General features: G+C 49.9%; 1 protein-coding gene across 10 annotated transcripts in view; it reads left to right on the top strand.

The window, feature by feature from the left end:
• The window catches only part of UNC13B (unc-13 homolog B), a 397323-nt gene that overhangs the window by 374666 nt on the left and 6340 nt on the right, over positions 1-16317 (top strand). For 5 of the 10 annotated variants that reach the window (XM_043546786.1, XM_043546787.1, XM_043546788.1 and 2 more), the window contains 3 exons: positions 9648-9728; positions 10113-10260; positions 14502-14558. In XM_043546786.1, coding sequence (XP_043402721.1) covers positions 9648-9728; positions 10113-10260; positions 14502-14558 — 286 coding nt within the window. The remainder of the gene's footprint in view (positions 1-9647; positions 9729-10112; positions 10261-14501; positions 14559-16317) is intronic. The other 5 variants (XM_037902440.2, XM_037902441.2, XM_043546792.1 and 2 more) reach the window with 1 other exon arrangement.

Genomic DNA, 16317 nt, shown 5'->3' with positions numbered 1-16317 from the left:
AGCTCAGTCTCTTGCATTCGCAAGTGCCTACCTCGTGGTTCCCTTTTCTTCGATGTACATAGTTAGTTTGTTTTATACTAGTTTGTAGTTAATTGGACTTATTTTAGGGGGCTTTCCCCCCACCCTAGTTTCCCCAGGCACCGGGGCATGCCTCGGTCGCAGGGGTTTAAGACGTGTGAGAGGTGTGCGAAACCTATGCCCCCAGGCAATCTGCACACTGCCTGTCTCAGTTGTTTAGGAGAGGACAGATAAGTGCCCAATTTGCAGGAGCTGTAGACCCAAGACTAAGAGAGAGCGGGACTATCGTTGAAGCTCCTCCTGATGGAGTCAGCCCTTTGCCCACAGCCGGCACCAGAAGCTGCACCAGCATCATTGGTGCGTAGCGCCCCGGCCTCGGTGCAGGATGTCCTGGCACCGAGGAGGGACTCCTCCAAGGAGCACTGGGGGTGCTGCTCCCCAACTCATAAGGCCAGTGCCCCTAGGCAGCATTGCTCACAGTCCCTGGTGCCGCATAACAAAAAGAAGGCGGACAGAGATCATTCCCCCATCAAGGAGCTGCGAGGGGACTCCAGCGGGGTGCGTCCTCCGGTGTGACACCTATGGTCTGGGCCGCAAGACCCGGCACCGTTGACTCTGGCCCCCACAGGAGGCCCATCGAGTCTGGTGTTGGTGTCCTTCCTGACTCGGGAGGATCTGGAGGAAGAGCTCAACCTTCCCTCCACGTCGGACACTTACGAGGTAGCACAGGACCTCATTGCCATGATCGCGCAGTCCCCGGCACCGCATGTCCATGCACCGGCAGCGGCTGCAGCATCTATCCCGGGGCCGCATATGTCTCCAGCAGCTTTTACGGCACCAATGGCAGCCCCACCTCTGGTTCATCATTGTGGCAAGCCTGCGATGCTACCGCTCCGCTTACCATCTCCCCAGTACCACTCCCTGGCACCATCAGGCTCCGCCCCCCTCATAGTCGAGCAGACTACTTGTCCGAGTCAGATGCTGAGTCTTCTGTATCTTGATGCAGCCACTACCTCTCCCGGTCCCAGCACCGCAGACCAGTGGAATCATCAGCACTGGCAGTCGCCTGGCCGCCTCCGTGGCAGAACCCAGTACAATGGCCTTTTTGGACCCCTTGGGCCTACCATCATGCTCAGGGCTCCAGGCCAGTGTCAGTGGCATCTGCACCCCGTGCCCCCCACTCCCCAGCAATGTTGCTGGCTCGCCACACCCCCAGGCTCCTGAGGACCGCACATGAGACAGGAACTCTGGGCTGTCACGCTCAGGCACAGCACCTGGACCAGTGCCATCAGTGACACTGGAGCCACCTCCAGTCACGGGAGGCTCCGAGGTACCTGACCCGACCTCTCAAGAGCCCGAAGGGCAGGAAGACCCTGTCCCATGGGCCACCGCCGCCTGCTCGCCAGATGAGGCGGTGGCGGGCACCACCACCACACTATCAGTGACGGACGCCAGGACCTCCTTAGGAGGGTGGCCCTAAACCTCTGTCTCCAGACAGAGGAGGTCATGGAGAAGTCTGACCCAATGGTGGACATCCTTGCCCCAGAGGTGGCTTTGCCCCTAATAAGAACAATCTAGAACACCACTAAGGTGCTCTGGCAGACTCCGGCCTCTATACCACCCACCGCTAAAGGGGTGGAAAGACGCTATTTTGTGCTGCAGAAAGGGTACAAACACCTTTTCACCCACCCCCAACCGGGGACTCTGGTGGTTGATATGGCAAATCACAAAGAGAGGCAAGGACAGCCAGGTCCCGCATCTAAGTCATGGGATTCTAAGAAGCTGGACCTTTTTGTCCGGAAGGTCTACTTGATATGGGGGCTCCAGCTTCAAGTGGCTAATCAGCAAGCAGTACTCAGCCCCTATGCTGTCAACTCTTGGAGCTCGTTGGCAAAGTTCCAGGAGTTGCTCCCGGCTGACTCGCGCAAGGAGTTTAGCGCACTCGTTGAGGAGGGCAGGGTGGTCTCCAGAACCTCCCTCCAGGCCATGTTAGACGCAGCGGACTTGGTGGCTTGGACCATGGCCACCGCCATGACAGTGAGGCGCAGTGCGTGGGTCCAGGTGTTGGGAATACCACCGAAGGTCCAGAACACAATCCAGGGCCTCCCCTTTGACAGTGCAGGTCTGTTTGCCCAAAATACGGACTCTTGCCTCCACAGCCTTAAGGACTCGTGGGCGACTTTGAAGTCTTTGGTGATCCACACCCCTGCACCTCAAAGAGCCTTTCAAGCCTCACTCCCCCTGTCCCTCTTCTACTCTGGGCCTCCTAGACTAGACTCGTCATGGAGACGGGGCAGAAATAACAGGAGGTACTTGTTACAGTCCTCCTCAGGCCAAGGCAGAAAAGGACCTAGGGGTTACAGTGGACGAGAAGCTGGATATGAGTCAGCAGTGTGCCCTTGTTGCAAAGAAGGCCAATGGCATTTTGGGATGTATAAGTAGGGGCATTGCCAGCAAATCGAGGGACAAGATCATTCCCCTCTATTCGGCATTGGTGAGGCCTCATCTGGAGTACTGTGTCCAGTTTTGGGCCCCACACTACAAGAAGGATGTGGAAAAATTGGAAAACGTCCAGCGGAGGGCAACAAAAATGATTAGGGGACTGGAACACATGACTTATGAACAGAGGCTGAGGGAACTGGAATTGTTTAGTCTGCGGAAGAGAAGAATGAGGGGGGATTTGATAGCTGCTTTCAAGTACCTGAAAGGGGGTTCCAACGAGGATGGATCTAGACTGTTCTCAGTGGTAGCAGATGACAGAACAAGGAGTAATGGTCTCAAGTTGCAGTGGGGGAGGTTTAGGTTGGATATTAGGAAAAACTTTTTCACTAGGAGGGTGGTGAAACACTGGAATGCATTACCTGGGGGGGGGGGGGTGGAATCTCGTTCCTTAGAAGTTTTTAAGGTCAGGCTTGACAAAGCCCTGGCTGGGATAATTTAGTTGGGGACTGGTCCTGCTTTGAGTAGGGGGTTGGACTAGATGACCTCCTGAGGTCCCTTCCAACCCTTATAGTCTGTGATTCTAAGGCCAGGGTTCAGCCAAACCGCCCCCGGCCCAAAGTCAAACTTCTGAAGATGCGCCCAAGGACGGAGCATCAGTTTTAGTCTTTGATCCTTACCCCCACTTTGTGAATCGACTCTCCCTCTTCTACTGTGCTTGGTCCCAGATCACGTCAGATCGCTGGGTCGTCAGCACGGTAGGGGGTGGGATATTCTATCCAGTTCTGTTCCCTCCCACCCACCTTCCCCATCCCTCTTCAGGGACCCTTCTCACAAACAACTCCTCTTGCAGGAGGTGCAATCGCTCCTCACGCTAGGGATAATAGAGGAGGTTCCTCAGGAGTTCAGGGGCAAGGAGTTCTACTCCCGCTATTTCCTCATCCCCAAGGCCAAGGGGGGCTCCGGCTTATCCTGGATCTGCGAGATCTCAACACATTCATAAGGAAAGTGAAGTTTCACATGATCCCTCTGCCCGCCATCATTCCTTCGCTGGATCCAGAGGACTGGTACACTGCCATCAACTTGAAAGATGCATACTTCCATATATCCATTATCCTTGCCCACAGACGATTCCTCAGGTTTGTAGTCAGTGGCCAGCACTACTAGTTTAGGGTGCTCCCATTTTGGGCTCTTGACGGCCCACCGGGTATTCACCAAGTGTATGGTGGTCGTGGTAGCCTTCCTCCGCAAACGTCCGGTGCAAGTGTTCGCGTACCTGGACGACCGGCTTGTCAAGGCAGAGTCACAAGCAGAAGCCCCAGAGCCTGTCTCTGGCCCAGGCCACATTCTGCAGGCTGGGCCTCATATTGAATGTGCCCAAATCCACACTGGCCCTGACGCAGAAAATAGAGTTCATAGGAGCTCTCTTGGACTCCACGCAGGCCAGGCCATTCCTGCCCGAGCTGCGCTTCCAAGCACTCACGGACGTTATCGAAAACCTTCGCCAATTTCCCACAACCAAGGCCAGGAATTGCATGAAGCTATTGGGGCATATGGCAGCCTGCACATACGTGGTCCAGCACGCCAGGTTATGCCTTTGGCCCCTCCAGGCGTGGCTGGTGCGGGTGCACAGGCCAGGCAGGGACCCACTGGACACGATAGTTACCTTCCCTGCTTGCAATCTCGAGTCTCTCCGCTGGTGGTTGCAGCCACAAGTGGTCTGTGCAGGAGTACCCTTTGCCAAACCCCAACCTACGCTATCCGTGGTCACGGACGCCTCGGCGCTCGTTTAGGTAGTGCACCTGGGCAATACCAGAACCCAAGGCCTATGGTCCCACCCAGAACTATCGCTGCATATCAACGTAAGGGAGCTGAGGGCGGTTCGTCTGGCATGCCAAGCGTTCCAGGCCAACCTGCAGGGCGCATGTGTGTCGGTGCTGACAGACAACACTGCAGCGATGTTCTAGATAAACAAACAGGGTGGTGCTCGCTCCCCTCCCCTGTGCCAGGAAGCCCACAAGCTGTGGGATTTTTGCATCGCCCACTCGATACACCTAGAGGCGTGGCACCTTCTAGGAGTGCAAAACGAACTAGCCAATCGCCTCAGCAGCTCGTTTCATGGTCACGAATGGTCCCTCAGGCCAGACATTGTGCACTTGATTTTCCAGAGCTGGGGCTCTCCCTACATAGACCTGTTCGCGATGCGGAGCAACAGGAAGTGCCAGCAGTTCTGCTCCTTCCTGAACCACAGCCCAGGCTCCTTCATGGACGAGTCACCTGCTGTATGCATTCCCGCCCTTCCCTCTCATACACAGAGTCCTCCTCAAGGCTCGCCGGGACGCGGCTTCCTTGATCCTCATAGCGCCAGCGTGGCCCCGCCAGCACTGGTTCACCATGCTGATGAACCTCTCAGTGGACAGACCAGTCGCCCTTCCTGTGTGCCCGACTCTAATCACACAGGACCACGGCCATCTGCAACACCCCAATCTGGAGTCCCTCCACCTCATGGCATGGAAACTCCATGGCTGAACCCTCTTGAGCTCCAGTGTTCGGATCCAGTCAGGGAGGTCCTGCTGGGAAATAGGAAACCCTCCACTCGATCCACGTACCTGGCAAAGTGGAAGCGTTTTTCCATCTGGTCTTTGCAGAGGGGAACTGAACCACAGCTAACTCCAATTCCCCTTGTTTTGGACTACCTGTTATACCTCAAGCAGCAGGGGTTGGCAATATCATCTCTCAGGGTACACTTTGCTGCCATTTCGGCAGTGTGTAGGTCAGTCTTCAGTAATCCCATGGTGGCTGGTTTCTCAAGGGCTTGGACCGTCTTTATCCCTAGGTACGACAGCCCGTTCCCCAGTGGGACCTCAACCTGGTCCTGTCCGCTCTCATGCGGCCCCCTTTTGAGCCCATGGCAACCTGTCTTCTGTCCTACCTTTCCTGGAAGGTGGCCTTTCTCATGGCCATTACCTCAGCTAGAAGGGTATCCGAGCTCAGAGCGCTGACTTCCAAGACCCCCGTAAGTCTTTTATAAAGACAAGGTGCAGTTACGCCCTCACCGTGCGTTTCTGCCAAAGGTAGTCTCCCAGTTTCATGTGAACCAAGACACGTTTTTTTACCTGTGTTCTTCCCTAAGCCCCATGCCAGTAACAGGAAGCGCATGCTCCGTTCCCTGGACATTAGGGACATGTGCCCTAGCATTCTACATTGAGCGCAGAAAGCCATTTCGTAAGTCACCACAGCTCTTTATTGCAATTGCAGAAAGGATGAGGGGGCTCCTGATCTCATCCCAGCGCATTTCATCATGGATCACGTCCTGTATCAGGACTTGCTACAGCCTGGCTAACATTCCAGCCCCTCTGCTCACGGCGCACGCCTCGAGAGCGCAGGTGTCGTCCGCAGCATTCCTGGCACAGGTCCCTCTCCAGGACATATGTAAGGCAGCAACGCGGTCTTCCATGCACACCTTCACGTCACACTACGCCATCACCCAATAGGCGAGGGACAATGCAGCCTTCAGCAGGGCAGTGCCGCTCCGACCCCTCCCCCAGGGAAACTGCTTGGAAATCACCTATTGGAATGCACAGGAGCAATCGCTCGAAGAAGAAAAAAGGTTACCTGCCTCTTGTAACTGTTGTTCTTCGAGATGTGTTGCTCACGTCCATTCCAAATCCCGCCCGCCTCCCCTCTGTCGGAGTATCCGGCAAGAAGGAACTTGGCAGGCGGCGGGTCAGCAGGGACCTATATACGCCACCATAAAGGTGCCACTCCAGGGGTCTCCACAGCCGACCTGACTAGGGGAAAAACCGTCCGACAATCGTGCGTGCAGCACGTGCACATACCTATTGGAATGGAAATGAGCAACACATCTCGAAGAACAACAGTTACTAGAGGTGGGTAACCCTGTTTTCTAATAGATAGATAGACCACTGCATCCACATGAGCTTTGTCCGAAGAGCAAAGGTTCCAAAGGGGTGTCGGTTCTGCAGGCCTGAGTAGCTGTAATCACTATATATAAGACTAAAAGAGAGAGCACGAGTGAAAGGCCATGCTGAGCCACCTTGGCTTCTCTGCCGCTTGACAGGGTGCTTAGGAGATCCGAACCACTCCTTGCATTTTTAATACAAAAAGGAAAGTGTAAAGAAAGTCCAGGGGTGTCTAGTAACTCAGCTGAAAAACTCAAGCTGGCAAACTGGACAAGCATGGTCTCTTGTCCTGATCATGAATCAGTTCCTCATGTGTTTTAGAGTAATGTCATGGTCCAAAAAGTGACTGTGGAAATGGCACCTTGGTAATATGCATACTTGATTCCCAGGTATCTTCTAAATGTCATCTGCTTGGTTTGCTGAATGGAAACAAGTTTTTCCTGCTCTCTGTGCTTGAGCCCATATACAGCATCCATGGAGCAGAGTGCTTGCAGGCTGCTCTGCCTCCCATTGTCCCAGAATGGCCAGCTCAGTTCTGACTCCAGATCTTTGTTGCTGATGCTGCTGTCTGAAGCAAGGAAGAATGCAGCTGGCTTTTTCATGTGCTGATCGCAGCCGTGCTGGCAGACAGTGAAATTGTGTTCTCACTTGAAATCTTTTTATTGCGTTTGCAAAGTGCTCCTGGCTTGCAAGGCCACACCTCTTGCACTCTGTTATGGAAGAGGTGATGGCTGATGAAAATAAGCTGCATATGTAGGAGATGAAGATCATAGGCAGCTCTTTGACTGCAGATGTTGCGGTGAAGCTCTTGGGCTAATAAATCCACGTGTCACTGTTAAGTAGAGCTTACCCTGAAGAACTCCATCTGGGAGCAGACACGTGTTACTCCCCAAATGGTAACATGGACCAAGATCCGTCTCAGTAGCAGCTCAAACGTCAGAGAAGAATAAGAGTTTCCATGGTTTAGGAGAAGGAAAGGCTGATCTCCTAATATGGGCTCAAAAGGTAGGGAATCTCCCAACTTGCAGACAGGGACATAGGAGACATTTCAACAGGACTTAGCACCAGATGAGAGAGCTGCTCTATGTCCTGGAAATACAGCTACCTTGATTAAACAAGCCCAGTCCCAGGATAGGGTAGCCGGGTGCTCTAGATGAATGAGATGTTTATTCTGAGACTGACTGAAAGAGAATGCTTTGCCCTCTGTGTACAGGAATGTGAAACAGCACCAGCTTCAACTGAGCTACTCACAGCTCATAAGAGAAACCGAAGGAGAACTCCTGCTTCCGCAGCAGAAGGGATGCTGTGCAACACTGGCCATTGCCGGGAGAAGAGACTGCTGTGGTCTCACTGGGTAGCTCCACACATTGGTGCTGCTCTGGGATGCAGCAAGGAAGAGAATTAGAACCTGCTGAATGGCAAACCAATAACTGTGTGAATCCTAAACCAGAAGCACCTGCCCTACCCTGAAGCTCGGCATGCAGGCAGAGATTTTCAATTCAGAGGTCTAAAGTTTTGGCTCCTTCCATTTATACGAAAAGACCTGACGAAGTGGGCTGATTTTTTTTTATTTTCTTCCCCAAAGCATGGAGCACCCAATAGCTCCACTGGGCATCAGCACTCTTGAAATAGCCCAATAGCCACTGGGCACCAGCACTCTTGAAATACAGGCTACTTAGGTCCTGACTATTAGCCAGGATGGGCAGGGATGGTGTCTCTAGCCTCAGTTTGCCAAAAGCTGGGAATGGGCGAGAGGGGATGGATCACTTGATGATTCCCTGTTCTGTTCATTCCCTCTGGGGCATCTGACAGTGGCCACTGTTGGAAGACAGGATAGTGGGCTAGATGGACCTTTGGTCTGACCCAGTCTGGCCCTTCTTATGTTCTGTATGGACGTAGGAGCCTAACTTTGTTTGAAAATCTGGGCCACATGAATCTAGGCCAGCTGCGTGCACATGTTCAGCGTGAGGGCTGAACATATTACTTCGCAAAGGTCAAGGGGCCCCAGTCTATATTTAACTAAAGGCGGAGCCAGGCTCAACCAGATAACAAATGGAGCATCAGCCAGGCCAGCCTCTGGAACCAGCACCTGGCAGTAAGAGAACATGAAATGTACCTATCTTTGGTCATTATGAAGATTGACTGGGCTCCCGTGGCAAGTGTTAGAAATACAAGACAGGAACGGGTAGCTACATCATGGCTCTGTTTGCTATGAAAGGTGCAAATGGCCAGGCAGGCATGTCTCCCTGAAAGGTGTAATGCAGCAGTCCACATTCCCAGTGGAAAAATGTCTGGGTTTTGATAGACCCCAGTACATTCACGAAATGCGTAGTGGCGATATTGTGTGTAGTAAATTGCATTGACTGCTTCCCCTACATACTGACCACGAATGCTGCTGCTACTAAAATTCTAAACCTCTCAGCAGCTCAAATGGCCAACCCACCTGCTGGAGAAACTCTCCTTTACCAATATGCCCCCCCAGAATGTAGAATTTACCCTCCAAACTTACACTGGCTTGAGGCCCAGCCTGCAAAGAGATAATACTTGGCCTGGTGACAGGTCTGCGGGTTGATTGTCTCATGACACTTAAGAACTAAAAATATATTCTGTTAACAGTGTATTCTAACAGATGGACAATTAGAAAAGGAAGATTTCCAGGGGGATACACAGCACTGATTTTTAGTTGTGGTAGGTCCCAAAGTTTCTGTATTTTAGCTAATTTTTAGAAGTTTATAGACGGTATTACTCTTCTTCCTTGGATCTGTACTGTTTCACTCGGCACCAAGGCAATCAGCCTGTATGCATGGAAGCGTATGAAAAATACAGTAGGACCAATAAATTTTTTCCCCAAAAAAATCTCTCAAGCAGTTTTCCTGTCCAAGTTGAGACACACAGAACGTGTCACTGTGGCCTGTGGTTTGAAGGTTCTGTTAGTAGTAGTTTTCGGGCGAGCTGCATAATTCATGAGTGACCAGCAGATTTGTCATTTGGGGCTTTTCATGAAACAGGGCTGCAGAGTACAAGCTTGGATTAAAATGCAGTCTGTCACCACGGTGCGTTTACCTCCTTCCCTCTTGAGGAACTTGAGGAAACTTTTTTTTATCAGTCGCCTCAAAGGATGATTCTGAAAGGGACCCTATCACTCTTTCTTACATAGCTGTATCAGTGCCCCAGCCAGAGAGCCCTGTGTGAATCCAGTGCACCTGGCTTTACTGGGGCCTTTGCCGCTAGAAGTATATTAATGTTTGATCTGATGGTTCTTTTCAGGATCACATGGTGAGGGAAGAAACTAGAAGTCTCACTCCAAAGCAGTGTGCGGTTCTGGACCTGGCTCTGGATACTATCAAAGTGAGTGACACTCCCCGGACGCTGTTCTGGAATGGATAGTACCTGGCACATAGCTCAGTGAATGATCAGCAATAAGGCACCAGAATGACTCAGGGCTACCAAGTATGTTGCATAAACCCACTTCTGAAGAGGTGCCTAGTTCAACACCTACACGGCACTCAGGTCAATAGTACGATGGAGCCAGCATATTTAAGGTTGTGTGTGCTTGCAGAGTCAGGGTCTGACAGGGATGGGAGAGCTGTTGGGGTGAGGAATCAGCCACTGCTGCAAAAAAGGCTTCACGAAGGTTTCCGCTCCCTCTGCTCTCGGAGGGGCTGCCAGCAGCTTGTCCGTTGCTGGTAGCGGTTTCCCTTTTACGTTGTTGCTTTTGCTCTTTGCTCTTAGCAATATTTCCATGCTGGTGGGAATGGTCTAAAGAAAACCTTCTTGGAGAAGAGCCCAGACCTGCAGTCGCTCCGCTATGCGCTGTCCCTCTACACTCAGACCACGGACACTCTCATCAAAACCTTTGTCCAGACACAGACAGCTCAGGGTAAGGCTCTCTTTTGTCATCAGGTGGGTTGACTAAAGCTCTCCAGTGTGATGTTAATTGCCATGGCTTGCACTACTGGTTTGCAGCGTCTTTGGCAGTCACACTCCTGGAAACATGACAGTTTCAGAGCTTCTATTTGCTGGGGTTTTCCTGCTCAACATTTATATCTTGAGGGAACAGAAATATGTGCAAATTTAACTCTTGGAGGTTTTCTTGCCTGACGCTAATTTCACAGCCAAGCTCCTGGCACGAATGTTGGTAAGTGATTGGGGGGAAGTGATTTGGAGTTATTGTACAGGGAGTTGTACTGTTTTTGGAGGAAAAAGAAAAGGAGTACTTGTGGCACCTTAGAAACTAACCAATTTATTTGAGCTCACGATGAAGTGAGCTGTAGCTCTCGAAAGCTTATGCTCAAATAAATTGGTTAGTCTCTAAGGTGCCACAAGTACTCCTTTTCTTTTTGCGAATACAGACTAACACAGCTGTTACTCTGAAACCTGTTTTTGGAGGGTCATTCCAAGCAGGCATCAGCCCAGAAGCGGACCACACGTAGGTCATAGGCCACTCACCAGCAGTCCAGACGGTTCGGACTAATCCTGGTTGACAGCAATGCTGAGAATCACAAGGAGGAGGACACTTCATTACACGAATAATGAAGCTGAAAGTCTTGCTTTGTGCACAGCCAGTATAGGATATGCTACCTAGATTATTACGTATCTTCATTGCTGGAGGGAAAGACACAGCAGTAGTACAAGTTATTTACTACGCTGCTGTGATGGCCCCCTGAGAGTTTTGTGGAAGCCATGGTAACACTGCCACATTGCCCCCCAATACTAATGTGGCTAATGATTTGTTGCTGTGGATCTCACAGCTGTTCAGAAGCAGTGGTCTCCTTGTTTCTGCACAGAATAGTATCAGTCCATAGCCAGAGGACGTTCATTGGCCACCTGTGTGGTTTTGTGATTCTTGCTCATCTCTGGAGAAGGACATGAAAACCAACGTAACTAACACTAGGCTAAGATTATATCTTAAAGTTATAACCTAAGATTTCAGGTTATACCCTGATTTAAATGCAGTCTGTGGGGTGGGACCTCCCATTCCAATGTTGCTGTTAAAAGAAAGTGATGGCTAAAGCCGTGAGAGTCAGACCTGCCTGGGATCTCCATACAGTCCCCACGCTGCAAGCTGTCCCAAAGCACAAACAATGCAAGAAACTCTGGGGAGGTCCCTTGCAGTCTCACCACTAATAGTCCAGTCCTCCCTGCACGCACCAGTCCTCCAGCAGCCTTGGGTCCCCCAAATCATAACATCTGTGCTCTCATGCTGCCCTGACTCTGCCAGCATGACTCTGCTACCAAGTGTGGGGATTGGAATGGAGAAATGGAAGAAGCTCTTCTAAAACATCTTGTTTGCTGCTGTATGGAAGGGGCTAGTCAAAATCTGAATTTTAGAGTATCCGCCTCTCTCTGCTTGGAGAATTTGATGGCAAAGAGGCAGAAGCAAGAATCCTTTTAAAGTCAAATAAAGTGTCCTTCAGGCAGCGTTCTGTGGGACTGAAACGCACACACTTACAACAAACACCCTTTCTTTTGAGATCTAGAACAGTGGCTCTCAACCTTTCCAGACTACTGTATCCCTTTCAGGAGTCTGATTTGCCTTGCGTACCCTCAAGTTTCACTTCACTTAAAGACTACTTGCTTACAAAATCAGACATAAAAATACAAAAGTGTCACAGCCCACTATTAGTGAAAAATTGCTGACTTTCTCATTTTACCATATAATTATAAAATAAATCAATTGGAATATAAATATTGTACTTACATTTCCGTGTATCGCATAGAGAGCAGTCTAAACAAGTCATTGTATGGTTTCAGAGTAGCCACCGTGTTAGTCTGTATTCACACAAAATGAATGCATCTGATGAAGTGATCTGTAGCGCACGAAAGCTTATGCTCAAATAAATTGGTTAGTCTCTAAGGTGCCACAAGTCCTCCTTTTCTTTTTGCAAATACGGACTAACACGGCTGCTACTCTGAAACCTCTTGTTACAGTGTGTATGCTAACACCCATTGTTTCATGTTCTCTGTGTATATAAATCTCCCCACTGTATTTTCCACTGCATGCATCCGATGAAGTGAGCTGTAGCTCTCGAAAGCTTATGCTCAAATAAATTGGTTAGTCTCTAAGGTGCCACAAGTCCTCCTTTTCTTTTTGCAAATACAGACTAACACGGCTGCTACTCTGAAATTAGTCTAAGGTGCCACAAGTACTCCAAGTCATTGTATGAAATTTTAGTTTGTACTGACTTCACTAGTGTTTTTTTACGTAGCCTGTTGTAAAACTAGACCAATATCTAGATGATTTGATGTACCCCGGGAAGGCCTCTGCATACTCCCAGGGATACACGTACCCCGGTTGAGAACCACTGATCTAGAAACACAATGCATGTAAATGTTTCAAAGTTACCTAAAGGATCATGCTACTATCATCAACAAGGAAAACACTCCTGAAGCTGTATCTTTGGAAAGCAACGTTGACATCTGGTGGCCAGACAGAGTAAACACAAGATGCCTTCCGCGATGAACTCCAGTGAACAAAATCCTCCAGACGCTGGAGTGAGGGAAATGAGAAGGGACCCATCTTGTTATTAGGTACCCACACTTATGGTAGAGTCAGTTTTGTGGCTCTGTCAGAGCAAAGCACTTCCCAGTCCAACAAGATGTATAACACAGCTGCCAGTTTTGGCTGGACATATTCCTGGAGGTTTCCTCAAATGACATAATGTTTAATCCCTGGAGACTCCCGGACAATCCTGGAGGGTTTTCAACCCTAAGAATGAACCAAGCTCCTAAATCCTTCTGATTTTGCATTTTGTCTACTTTAGCATAGCTTTTCACTACTGATGCCTTCATCCGTGCCACATGAAAGCAGTAGACTTAACTAGGTCTTATGCCCTGTACATTGTCTAGATATTCCAGGCTGTGGGATAACGTTCCGCATTGTCATACCACACTCAGTTATGCTGACCTGCAATGTTCTGGCTGCACTGATGTGGTGTCAATACAAGAGGAAAGGGACATTCAACTAAACGGAAAAGTGGCAAATTCAAAACTGATGCAAGAAAATACTATTTCACACAGTGCAGTGTTAGCCTGTGGAATTCGCTGCCACAAGATATTGAGGCCATGTGTGTAACAGGATTCAAAAAAAGATTAGATATTTGTGTAGATAACAAAAATGTCCAGAGCGGTTACAGGAAATATTGTTTTGAAAGAGGCTTGAGAGGGAGATAAACCGCCAGCTTCAGAACACAAGCTAAATGCACTACTGGGGGGTTAGGAGGAAGCTTTCTCTCAGTGAAGTTATCCCATAACTGGCGGCTGTGAGGTCACTTCTCTGAAGCAGTGTTGGAGATGGAGCACTGGGCTAATTCAGTCTGGCAGTCCCCATATTGCTGTATGCTGTACCCTAGAGAGTTCTCGAGGTGGGGAGCCCTTGAGGACTTCGGGGGAGGGTTTGAGCCAGGCCTTCTGGTGACCAATTTTTCGTAGCAGCATTGAAGAAGCTGTGAACTGAGTCCTCTTTGGCTACAGTTCAGTTCCGGGCCCTGTGCTGGGATTGGACCTTGCAAACATGTCTGAATAGCCCCAGACTATAGAATGATTTGGAGAACTTGGGCATGCATCTGGGGGGCAGGGGGAACAGCACCGGTGTTTAGGGCTGATTCCTGCTTTACAGAGTTCTCTCTAGCTGGGGTTTCCTCTCACGTTCTTCAGGCCTCCCATAGGCTTGTAGTAGGGAGTGGCTGAAAAAAGTCAGTGCTGTGCTCCTGTAACTCTGTGCGTGAGGCGTCTGCTGCCCCTGCTGCCCCTCCGAACGGCTGTGCATGGCAGCCGCTGAGGCACTCCAGCCCCCTCTGACTGCAAGGGCTTCGAGAGCACAAAGCTATCAGACTTCCAAGCTAGAGCGCTTGAGGATCAGAGCTCTGTGTACTGCTGCCAGCAGCGCGATTCGTAGCCCTCGCAATGCTAACCCGAACGGACTCCCTGGCTTGTAGAAACAGCATCGCTTTCCAACCCTGTGTTGGTGCAGCAGAGCGAAGGGTATATTAGTCTATTAAGAGCGAGAATATTTGACTTCCTTGAGTTGTATTTGTCTAAGTGTCACCGCTGACTGGATTGTAATTCACACTCTTTTCTCTTTGTCCTGCCTGCTCCTTGCCTTTTGAATTCATGACTCAGTGCATGATGGGAAAGGTATTAGGTTTACCGCTAATGAGGACGTTCTTCCTGATAAGGGTATGTTCGAGACTAATGCTGTTACCATAACAACATTAGCCAGCTGCAAACTTCCCTTGCTTTTGGAAACCCGTTCCAGAGACCTGCCTCCCTGTAGCTCCCCCTAGAACCTAACCCCTTGTGGGCTGCTTCCACCCTACAGAGAGCAGCGCCGCGGACTGTGTGACTGACTGCTTGAGCTTGAGATTAATTCACGGGAATGTGCATTCTGTTCTGACAATAAAGGGTTAATAAACAGTCTTTGCCAGATGCTACAGGCTGCCCTTACCCTCTGCTATGCACGACCTATGGCTGTGTGGTCACTACTAGATGTGCATGCTCACGCTGCTGAGGCAGGTTCTTCCTGGCACGTGGTAATGTGTAATACATACGCGAGGGTAGGGCTCAGCAGAAGTGACTGACTTCGAGGGGGAGCTAGAAGTCCTGCCACTCACTCGAATCTTGCTGGGTTTCAGCTCTCCAATTCTTGTACGTTGCCCAAAGCTTTTGGGTTTTGGTTTTTAAGTGAAAACGTATCTGTAACGTGTTGCACTTGTGATCTCACTGTACAGCCCTCACCTTCACATATCACAAATCTAGCAAGATTTCCATGCCCAAGTTTTAATTGTCACCACCACCAAGAAATTAGTAAATGGTGTAGAATGTTTATGCCTATTTGCCATCTACAGATATTCCCAGCCCTCTGTGTATAAGAGCTCTTCGGATAAGAAAGCAGGATCTTCCTATAAAAAGCAACAGAGTTTAGACAGACAAGCCCCAAACTGAATCAGCTTTAAAATTAATCGGCCAGATTCTGCTCTCACCAGTGTAAATCAGGGAGTGGCTCCTTCAGAGTCTGTCAGGTTACACTGGGGTAAATGCAATGCAGATCAGGCCCAATGTAATTTTGGTAAAACACGGTGCATGCTCCCCAAAACAAGGGCCATAACATTGAAAAATGCCAGCTTCATTACTGGATAGCTTGCCTGCAGCACAGCTCTGTGCCTTGGGTTTCTTCCAAAGCAGAGTCATGCATGTCACTCAGTTCCTGTACTCTGAACATTCTCTAGGTTTCTGTGGGCAGGAAGGGCATTGAAATATACAAAGTCCCTGAAGTGACTGGAGGGCAGTTTTCTTTGTGGTTTTTCTATATGTAGAGAGAGAGTAGCCAGGTTACTGGCATTTTTATTGATATATATCAACAAAAATGCCAGTAATCTGGCTACTCATCAGAACAATGCTGGAAGAGAGTGAAGGAGCAATACATGCCAACAAACCAAGGCAGGGGCTAAAATTAGACCCTCCCCCCCCCCCCCCCCCCCCCCCCCCCCCCCCCCCCCCGCAACCTTGATAGAGTGTTTACATTCTGTTCCTTCCTCTCTGTACTTAGTCAGTTTCTACTAGTGCACGGTCTGGTGATCGGGAGAAGATACATTCAAGAAAACCCACTCAGCCTGTTCGTATCTTAAACGAGTGTTTAGAGCTCCCAGGGCATGAGAAATAAATTAGAGCCTTCAGGTGCACTCCCCAAAAAATCAATTACGGTTCAAGATGCATGAACGTATGTCAAGGTGCCTTGGTCCGTGCGCACTCACGCCTGGGCCATGCCGTACGCACGTCAGGAAATGGCCTACGTTTGTTTACATCCTCCTCTTTTAAAATGACTGGGCGATTGCTGCCTACAGAATACCCTTCAGGCATGTGAATTCAGTCATACATTAGAGCAGTGTTTCTCAACCCTTTTGTGCTGGTGACCCCCTTTGGACTTAAAAAATGGTGA

This window comes from Chelonia mydas, chromosome 5 (genome assembly GCF_015237465.2).
Source record: "Chelonia mydas isolate rCheMyd1 chromosome 5, rCheMyd1.pri.v2, whole genome shotgun sequence".
NCBI lineage: Eukaryota > Metazoa > Chordata > Testudines > Cheloniidae > Chelonia > Chelonia mydas.
This window is presented reverse-complemented; position numbering and strand designations above follow the sequence as displayed.